Source organism: Drosophila guanche, unplaced genomic scaffold (assembly GCF_900245975.1).
Source record: "Drosophila guanche unplaced genomic scaffold, DGUA_6, whole genome shotgun sequence".
In the NCBI taxonomy this organism is placed as follows: domain Eukaryota; kingdom Metazoa; phylum Arthropoda; class Insecta; order Diptera; family Drosophilidae; genus Drosophila; species Drosophila guanche.
In genome coordinates, this window is record NW_022995750.1 from 562063 (window position 1) to 573010 (window position 10948).

General features: G+C 41.4%; 1 protein-coding gene and 1 non-coding gene across 8 annotated transcripts in view; one reads left to right on the top strand and one right to left on the bottom strand.

Annotated features, from left to right (window-relative positions):
- The window catches only part of LOC117586339 (uncharacterized protein DDB_G0271670), a 53390-nt gene that overhangs the window by 35793 nt on the left and 6649 nt on the right, over nt 1-10948 (top strand). For all 7 annotated transcript variants that reach the window (XM_034276334.1, XM_034276338.1, XM_034276339.1 and 4 more), the window contains one exon: nt 10724-10827. In XM_034276334.1, the coding sequence (XP_034132225.1) occupies nt 10724-10827 (104 nt within the window). The remainder of the gene's footprint in view (nt 1-10723; nt 10828-10948) is intronic.
- On the bottom strand, nt 8344-8417 carry Trnat-agu. The gene has a single exon. It is a non-coding gene; the product is annotated as a tRNA-Thr (tRNA).

Here is a 10948-nt window from a genome sequence, read left to right on the forward strand (position 1 = left end):
ATTGTTTTGGGGCAGGCGCAGGCATCTCTCAGGTGTAGAACAAGTGTTCTATTAGGCAACATTGTTGCAACAGCAGCAGCAGCAGCAGCAGATGTACAGGGAAACTTACACAAAATAAATAGACTAAAGCGAGAGAGTGCATCTTCGAGTTGCTCTTTGAATGATTTTTGTGATTTAAAGATCACATTTCGAATAGAATTTTTGGCTGCTCAAAAACTGGTAGCCTTGTAGCCACGTCTTTCAGTTGGCTCGTTTAACGTTGCAATTCACACATGAACATGAAATCAGAGCACGCATAAACTAGCACCCAAAACATTGCATTTGCCACACTTTGGTGCACGGCACACACCAGGAAAGTGGTAAGAAGAGATAAGACAGCGCAAAGATACAAATACCAGACAGTCAGATTGGGTAGATTGCTGGATACTCAACCACTTTATAGCCCACTAAGCCAAAAGGAGAGAGAGCCAAGATCTTCATCTGGTTCATTCAATATCATTGAAGGAATCCTCTCAGCCAAACACATCATCAATGGGGGAAAAACAGGGTTATTAACCCCAGCCACGGGTTTTGGTTTGTTTTTCGCAATTTCTAGATTTTCCAGCAACATTTTTCTGCGTTTGCCTATGCCGTGATTAATGCCTGTCCGTGTCCGTGCCTTTGCTTGTGGGGGGTGCAACGATCATTTTTGTTTGGTTTCTAAGAAAATATTAATAGCAATGAAAACAATCGAATAGTTTCTTGTTTTTTGGGGAGTTGTTCGTGTGTGTTCCTCGAATGCCAAGTCAATAAACAGAGGCAACTATCCACGGAGCCAAGCATAACAAAAACCAACGAAAAATCTTCTTTCACCCACAAAAAAGAGAAAGAAGAAAGTCTCTAAGCCGCCAATTGGCTGCTGGTCCAAAAAAAAAAAAAAAAAAAAGTGTCGACCATAAAAATTTGCATAAATCACAATTACATTTTCGATTGATAAACGTGGATTGTGGCGAAGCAGCAGCGGAGTAACGTATCTGTGGGTAGAGTAGGCTGCATCTGTATCTGAATATCTGTAGATCTGCATCTCTGCATTGTTGAAGTGCCAAACCGAAGTGCTGAAGTTGGCTATGACAAATGTTCCAACAGAGGCGGGCTCTGGCAGTGTGCCAGACATTGTTAAACGTTCGAACAAAAGGCTGTGTCTGCGGCTCTCTTGTCTCTTGTCTCTGTGGCTCTGTGGCTCTGTTGCTCTCTGTTCCTGTCAAACTAGGCGGCTGAAGTCGCGTGCTGCTGCCTGCTGCCTGTCGCCTGCCGCCTGTGCAGGTGGTCCATTCACACAGATAAACGGCAAAACTGGATGTGTCTGACAACAATGCAATTTGTGCCATAGTGGTGTCTATAATTACAGAAATTGAACAGCTTTGGCCGAAAAAAAGAAAACACTTGGGCAACCAGCAGTCTAGGCAAATAATGAATGAAGCTAGGAATACTTTATGGTGCGACTTTGACGGCCTTAAAACACAGTCAAAAAAATATTCAAAAATATCTTTAAATAGTTTAACACATCATAAAGATTTTCTCAGTGTTGTTTGATACGTTAGAGAGGCGTTTAATGCATTTGCTGATCGAATGATCGCCCGGCAAGCGACAATAAAATGTAGCAAGCATAAGCCATGGAGTAGCTTTTGGATCTGTGTCTGCGGAAAAGCTATATCTATATTTGATTTTTGAGTGGAACTAGAGCATCACTTTCACTCTTCAAACATTTATACATATATTTTTATTGATGGTTCTTCTAATGACTTGTAAAACATTCGACTGACACAATGTCTCCATTTAGATTTAAGACATTTTCCAACTTAACTCTGTAATAATATTCCCCCGATGATTATCTCATTAATGAACATTTAAGCGCAGTTTAAATTTTGGTCGTTTTTTTGTGTCTTTTTATTTTTCCCAGAATAATTTCTCATGAAGATTGACATGGACAATAAAAATTAACTGCCGACTGGTCAATAATTTCTGTATTTTGTATGCCGTAATCCGATAGTTATGGGGGTTCTGGGGCTCATGGAGTAACTCAATATTTTCGTGAATCAAAAGATACTTTTTCTTCGTTCTACGAATGGACAGCCTTGAGATTGTCTGATATATGGATCTGGTCTATAACTTATGCCACGGATGAGGTAACATTTTCCGCTGTTCCGCTGTTTGACTTAAAAATTTAACTGCTCAAAAGGCAACAGGCACCCAGTCTGACAGCGTCTGGCGTCAGGTCTGTTTATCACATTTGCCAGCTACTTGCAGTTTTGTATCTTGCAGATACACACATCCATCCAGCCACATCCCCACGTACGTCAGTCAGGGTGTGAAGTGCGAATTACTGAGGGGCCAACAGCAACAACAATTTGCATTTGCGTTCAATGAGCCACTGACCTAAGTCAATATATTTTGCATTGTGTGTGGCAGCCAAATGTATCTGTATAAGTGGCTGGGGCCCATAGCTGTAGCTGTTTCTGTTGCCTTAGCTGTATTTGTATCTGTAGCTCGTAGCTGTAGAGTTTGAGTGCCACCCGTTCAGTTACTCACTCTCCCCGATAATTATGACGTTTTTTCGCATGGTGTTTCGTTTGTGTGTGTCTGCCGTCTACATAGGTGCTTCCCCCACAGCAAAATGCACAGATCGAAAGGTTACATACACTTTTTGGGAGCTTTTTAATGAGGTAACGGTTGGAGGGGTAAAAGTATCTTTAAGCTTGCATTTTTGCACAGGAAATGGTTAGAATCAGTAAAGTTTATAATTTTGATGTTTTAAGGAGTATTGGAGTCTAAATGAACGCTGATTAAATTAACAATTTTTAAGTGAAGAATGTTGTTAGAGTGGTTCTGGATGAAATCGTACTCTGACTACATTAACTGTTGGTAGTTAGGTAGAATGCATTCAAATGAGATTACATTAAATTTAAACTTCAACTGTGAATGCTCTAAGCACTCTATGATTGCTATAAACAATAAAAATCATCTTGGCATACCATCCTAATTGTCCAAATTATTGCTGTACTAAAGGCTATACCATCTCCAGTACCCATTTGCTCCTCAGGCAACTCACAAGCCCCTAATAAACATCGAATTACCCTTACTTTCATAGGGTACTGCCACAAAAAACTGTAACGAAACGCCTGTCGATGTTAGGCAGGCGATAAGCAAAGTAGATCTGTCGTCTGCACTGCACTGGCGGCTTCAATTGCATTTTATGCGGCGCTGTTCGGATCAGTCGCGATTTTGCTTTTTGCAGATACTGAGACTCGTACTCGCATGGCTGTTGTTGCTTTTGTTGCTGCTAATTTATTTGCAACATTTGCTGTTTACTGTGAATTAATTGCAAATGCCACTAAGCGCACTCTGCACTATTTACGCCCCACACAACACAGCTACAACAGCAACAGCAACAGCAACAGATACATTTACATATCTGATAGATAGGCGTTGCACATGTGGTCTTACACTTTTGTGGCGCGATAGTGCACATACCATTGCACGTGTGCTATCTGGATCACAGCCAATGTATCAACATTTTAGAAAGCATTACATTGGCGCTCTTCCAGGCAGCAGAAAAAGCTACCGGCGACATGAAGATGGTTGCTAAAATATCTCTTATCGGGAGGGAGCTGCCTCTCCCAGTCTGGCTACCATTTCAAATTGATCATTTGATTAACTAATTGAAATGTTCTATTTCCCATGCCAAACGCCTCTTTGGAGTGTCGTTTGCTTGACAAGAGCTAAAAATACTCCAAAATGTCACTGTGGCAATCTGTCCCTTTGCCCATTCTTTCCCTATCCCTTTGCTTTTTTTTTTTGTTCGGTTGTTGACAGGGCGACAGTTTGGCTGTGGCTGCCATACACACACATTTGTTACGCTCCAGATTCCGATAATTTCCGTAAATATATTTTTGGGCAAATGCATAATATGTATGTCAACGAGGCGTCACAAAACCAATGCCCCTCCAGCCAGCGCACCACCACAAATGTCTTTTGAACTTTGACTGCGGGGCGCCTAATTTATTTGGTCATGCCTCGCTGAGGAGAAGGAAACTTTTACGTTTAGGGAGCTATTAGGAGAAACGAAACTGCTCTTTCTCTCCATCGAACATAATAAAAACTAGACACCATTGACAGTACACTACAAGATCATCATTCCCAGTCCATTCCTAGCCCGCATCTGTCGCCTCTCAAAGTCATTTTAAAAGCCGCCGGTCTGCACATGCTAAAAATGTTTTATGGACTTCTGTTTTTTATGTTTTTTTTTGTCGTGGCCCGGCAAAAAAATGCCGTCTAACCAGAGTCAAAGTCGTTGACAGGCAGAGCAACATTGGGGGGCTGCCAGGGGGCCTGGGATCTTGCGGTCTTTGGGGTCCAACGGTTAACATTTTGACAGCCGGCGAGGGGCTTTGACAGAGCAACAAATAATATATTTACACTTTATAACAGTTTAAGTCTTGTAGTCATTTTTACTCCTTAGTTGTTCATGACTTTAATTAAGAGTTTTGGCCATAAATTACACACCCCGAATATTTATGGCTAATTGATTCGCACAAAATATTTGTTGATTTTTCTTGGGCTAAGATTTGGGTTAGAATTCTGCAAAACACTGCTGTTGATTAACGCAAAACAGTGGCCGTCGCTTGTCTCTCTGCTGGGTGGAGAATCTTCTCTCTATGGGAGTGACTAGCCCTTATCTGTATCTTTCTTGGCGACACTGTTGACAATTTTTTCCCACTCTGCTTGTGGCACAGAAAAACTTGCAAATGCAATCAGCAGGCGAGCTTTAGTCGTCTAAAATTTATGATCCTCTTAATGTCGCAGGCAAATATTTGGCACAGAGGTCAGAGATCTAAGGCATAAGCAGATACGCGTACGTGCCACGTTGCATGCTGGAGGGTCTCTCTTTGAGAGTGTGTGACCATGAAATGGAGGGGGTATGGCAGTCTTTAAAATCTGTTTAATGGCAGAATTTACGGAAGTGTTGGATGGTTGCAGGGAGATCATTAACGATCCTCAAAACTAGAAGATCAGAGGGAAGCACTTTGGATCGAAGATCGCAGATAATCTTCAATGAACAAGCAAGATCCCCGTAAACTCTGTCGTATTTATGACTTATCCACTGATCAATAATTCTTAGATTCGATCTACCCTATCTCCCATCAATGATCAATGGAAACTCTAATGGCAAGTCAACCAAAATGACTCAACACCTGCCAAAGAGCCGGGTATCTGTATCTCTGCCACAACTCACAGGCAAAAGCAAAAGCCCCTCTTTTATAAAGACCTGTTGTTGTTTGATTCTGGCTAGATGCATGGCAGTATGGCATTTGCTGGAGTAGGGTAAAAGCTAAAACGGCAGGAGGCATGCGGGATGCGGCATGCGGCATAAGAGACGCTGTCGCAGACGCAGCCACAGACGACGCCACTTGTCTTGTCGTGTCTCAAATTAATTAAAGACTCATCTACATATTTCATTTCCACTCCAACTGGTTGTTTAGTGGACAAGAAAAAGCCGCAACAACCAGCTAAGAAAATGCGGAAAACACTTGGAGAAAAGAGCGCTGCACACTGGTTAAAGCAGGGGGGCGGTTTGTGTGGGAAAGGGGTAACATCTCACTGCGGGAAATCTCCACCCAAAAGTGGCCCGTCACTGCTGATGCTGCTGCTGTGGAGGCGTGGCTGCGGTTTCTATTATAAATTCACAAAGCGTTTTACAGTTTTTAACATCTTTCTTAACATCAGTTTCTCGTTTTTTTTTTTGTTTTTTCTTCAAAACATAATTTTCTACATTTTCAAACATAGTTTCCAACATTTTCAAACATAATTTTCGACATTTTTCCCCACCATTTGTTTGTTTTTAAATTTTACATTTGTGTGTCTGTTTTTCTTAGCCTTGTATTAATTTGTAAGAATTTGATTTCGTTTTATTTTAAGGCCATAAACTTTCACTGGAAAAAGTTTCAACGGCTAATCGGCTTTTGATTTGGTCTGCTGCTTTGGTGGGCCACTCGAATGGGCCACTGCCCATGCTTTACACATTATTAGTCTAGTTTAATCAAATGAAGGCATTCCCAATAAGCCGATTCATTTTTCATTAATGAATTGGGTCCGCAGCGAGAGATCTTAGAGTGGAGATATCCCCTGTCTGGGAAACGGTAGCATAGATAGGACCATTCCAATTGTCTGTCGAGAGAGAAAGCCACAGAATATCCATCCACATCCACACTCGTGTGGCATGTAGGAATTTTCAGGCACTCATCCACACAGATTTCATTTAGCAGATATGACAATATTTTCCATTATTATAAGCCAACTGCAACGATGTGGGAAATCCCTTAGCTTGTGGGCGTTTTATTTTTTGTTAGGGGTAAACAACCCCTCGGGGCAGAGACAGAAAAATCTCATCAGCTGTCAAGACGTTTGTAATTTATTTATTTGCGCATTTTCGCATTATGCTTTTATCGGAAATTGGCCAATAAGGTTTTCGGTTGCAGGATATCCGTTGTCAACCCCCCTCGAATAAAATGCATTTCGATTGCCCAAAAAAAAAACACACATGAAAAGAGAGAGAGAGAGAGAGAGAGAGAGAGAGCGCGCGAGAGCGTGTGGAGTCGCGGAAGAGGGTGCGAGGTTTAGCCAACTGTGAATTGAATTTTGCCACACTCACAGATTGTGATTGTGTTTGAGTGTTTGAATGGGTGTTAATATGAGATGCGAAAACCTGGATCGGAATTGCAATTTCTCCAACGAACCATGAAAACGCTGCTGGCACACACAAATTTAGGGTGAGAAGTGCTGCCCTCGGTGGCGGCTTTCACAAACATTTACATAAGTAGCTTTGATTAAATAAGACAAATTTCGAGGAAGAGGAACCTGCAAACGCTAAATAGATCTTCTTATCGTATCGTAGCACCGCCCACGGTTTGATTTATTGCCACGCAAAAGGCTGCAGGAAGGCCTCAAGATTTATAGCCTCAAAATGACAACTCAATAAATTGGCTACTAATTGGCCTTTAATAGACAGACGACTGACTGACTGACTGACTGACTGTTAACTCTTCAGCAATCTCTGGGGGACATATGCTGAGTCCCTGTTTTGGGCTCCACAATTGATTGATATGCTCGCACTCTAATTCAAATCAAATTGTCAAAATACGCTGCCCACGACCATAAATTAGAGACCACAAAGGCCACAAAGAGAAAAACAGACACCACAAAAGACGGCGTGGCACAGTAGTGGCTGAGAGTCCGAACAAAAGCATAAAATATCTTGCAAGAGGAATCGAGAGAAAAGAGATGTTCCCAGAGATATCTGTTTTATGGGCTGTATGCATAGCATTCCTGAGTATTATGTTAAATAACCACAAAAGTGATCGTAAATTTTCATAAACTGTCATGCCAAAACGTCACACTTTTTTTTTGTTGAGCTTGTAAGCATAATTAAAAATATAATAAAAATGCTTTTCATATACATTTATGGATATACCGATTATATGTTATTCCTTTTCGTTGTCAGTCTTTTGGCCCGGCACATAAATTGGAAAAAAATTAAGGTCTCATTTGCATTTATAAAAATATGTAAGTCCCTCCATCCCTCACTCCTTTAACAGTTATCAAAGGAACCCCATACCACATGGCATAGGAACGAGCCATCCACCCGTGGCACATAACTCAATCGAGCACCTCTCCAAAAACTTGGAATCTTTGACAGGCATATTTTTTGACATTTTAATTATTGTCTGAGCGTGACATTCATTTGGACAGCGGGGTCTTATTCCCTCTCTCTCACCGACTCCGAAGCGGACTACGTGCTTAATATGTGGGTAATTTAAAGCAGCTCAGAAGCGTGCCAGGAATTTATATACGATCCGAAGTGCTCGTTTATTGGTAGTTCTTTGGATTTCCCATTGGTTGGTTCAATGAACTGCAGTCCGCATTTGATTGAACTGCCACTCGACACATTGATTGATCAATAAAAGATCATTTGATTATCATTATGCATGTGTTTCACACCTTACGTTATTGTACTAGTCGGATAATAATGGCCTGAGCAAATGGGAAGCACTTCAATGGCTGTTAGGTGAAAATTATACGAGCCTAATGGCAAATCACTTATTTCCTTCAATGCAAATATCAAATGAAACGTGGAAAGTGAAAAAAATAACACAATTTTAATATTATTTCAACTATCAAGAATTATTTTTTTATTTTAATAGGAAACCTTATCCAAATACCAAATAAACATCATTTCACATAAAACATACAGAAATTACAAAAAAAAAAAAGAAAAAAAAATACAATGCCTTCACTTTAGTCAGGCATAGGCCCCGGCGAGATTCGAACTCACGATCTCCTGTTTACTAGACAGGCGCTTTAACCAACTAAGCCACGGCGCCACATGCGAACAGTTGCGCCAAAGTTCTATGTTATGCTCTCAGCACACACAGACAACCTTTTCTTTGCTGGTTCTGTTCTCTCCAGACCCAATGGAAATGTTTCCCACAAGAATAAATATAAGTTATTCTTTTTAGAAACAATTGAATACGCCAAAAGTTGTCGCTGCTCACATGCATACATATGTATGACATACATATATGTATCTCAAAAGATAAAAAAGAAGAAAAATTACGTTTTGTTAACTCGAGCAAAACAAATCGTTTTTTAAATGAGTCGAAAAGAGTCGCTGCGCATCCCACGACCAGCACGAAGCAAGTGAAATGCAACACCACATGGTTATTACGGGGGGCATTCGGGCAGCGACAGCGACAGCTCCACCAAAGTGAAAGGCTGTCCCTGGACGGGCTGCCGCCCCTGCTCCACCAACACCTCCCACCACTTTGTTTTTAACAAATGAACTGACGCGCTTAGCATGTCATTTGTTTAGTACGTCTATTTTTTTGTTGATACCCTATTGGCCAGAGGGTAATATGAGTCAAAGAGAATTTCCCAGCGTGCTTAGAAGAGAGATATACCAGAGGTACCAAAGCATTGGCATTGGCAAGACGCGAAGAATGATGGTGGGAGACGGGGACGCAGTAAATGCCCAAAATGCTCTACGCCGGTTCATATGTACAATGTAACGTACAAAGCGGAACAATTACTCATGTCAATGGGAATTTCTTTTGGTACGGAGGGAAATTATAAATCTATCGTATAAACGGGAACGGAACGAAATGAAGAGGAAGGGAACAACGGGAACATAGTCTGCTTTGTTGTTGTTGTTTTTGCTAACTTTACAATTTCCGTATTGTAAAAGAACAGGCATTGGAGAGAAATGTGGAGAAATTCTGGCACTGGAAGCACAAGAGGAACAGCGATGATCCCAGTGTGAAAGCTAAGGGAAAGGGGCGTGTAAATAAAAACGCATGCCTTTTACTGTTTGGGGCCGGGGAGTTGCAGTTGCAGTTGCAGTTGCAGATACGGTAGTGGTATACGGTATACCCATATGGGCCATAAATTGCATGGGCCTATTGACAGCAGTGTTTTATGATATTTGCCTGCGCCGCCGTAGCGTCTGTCTGTTTATCTCCCTGGCACAGTTTCCACACAAAAGTGAACTCTGGGGAAAAGAAGAGAGAGGGCGAAATGAGATAATTCCTGGACATTGCATCACTTAAAGAGTTCAATGGGAAGAAACGTTTAATTCAAAGAGTTGCAAATATATTTCTACAAATAGCACTTTCCTCTTTCATGATACAGTACCTCTAAAACTGTCATAAAAATATACATACTGGTAAATAAATGGATTCCCATCATCATATCATATCATGAACGCATGCCAAAAATTGTTTCCTCTCCATAAATAATTTTTCCATATTTTCCTCACTCAAGTGGCCACTCCGCTTAAATAGGAGCCCGGCCTCCGCGTTAGATGTTCGATTATGTGTGTTCCGGGATTTCTGCGGGGTATCCAGAATCTCTAATAATAATTTGTATTATGAACCTCGGGAAATTCTTTTGCCGCTTTTGAAGCCAGCAGCTGGCTGAGATTTCCCATTTCCTATGGATATTGCTCCCGTAACAAGCTGCGATATTTATAAATTGATGTTTATTATGCACACAAAGTGCATAAAGTTCATTGAACGAACGAACACACTCCAAAACAGCACAAAAGAGCTGCAAGAGCTACACAAGTGCTGACACACTTTGGCCGTCAGACCGCCACAGCCACAGTGCCAACTGACAAAGAGGCAGGCGGTCCTCCTTGGCTGCTGCTGGGGGACCGACCGACCACACAAGTGGTTTGACCTTAAAAAATGTTGAACTTGAATTTTTTCGGTGTATGTCTGCCCGCCTGCCTGCGTGTGCCTGTGTGTATTTTTTCATATCATTGCAAGACTTCAAGTGCAAGGCGGCAATTTCAATTAACCCGAAGAAATGATCTTTACATAATTTATGTCCACTTTCCGGGCATCTTTCGATTGGGTTGACAAATGCGGAATCTATGATTAAGTGTATCGCAGCTGGAACTTCTTAAAATGGTATATATTACATTTTTGTTGTATATTCTTAAGTCGAAGTTTTAAGTCTTTTCTGGGACCGACAACTCTTCCAGGTGTTTGGGGCGATATGCAATTAACAACTCGCTGGATGTGTTGGGCCCTTTGGGGAAACTGACATCCTGACACTCTGCTTTTTGTGGGTCAGACTGTGATTGATAATTAATTAATCTGAGACTTTCTCTGCCTGTCTTTATTTGCAGCGATTCTCCAGCGCTCCACTGTGGATGTGGGACGCATTAAGCTGCAGAGTGTGGCCACATGCCTGTACCTGTGCATGGATGCCTGTGGCTCTGTCTATGGCTCGGTAAGTAAGCTAAACACCAACCTAATAAGATATAAATAAATTCCTTATATAACTGATGCCAACTGTTAGAGAGTTAAATCAGTGATTCAAAGGGAGGTATACATATGGACATCCCTTCACT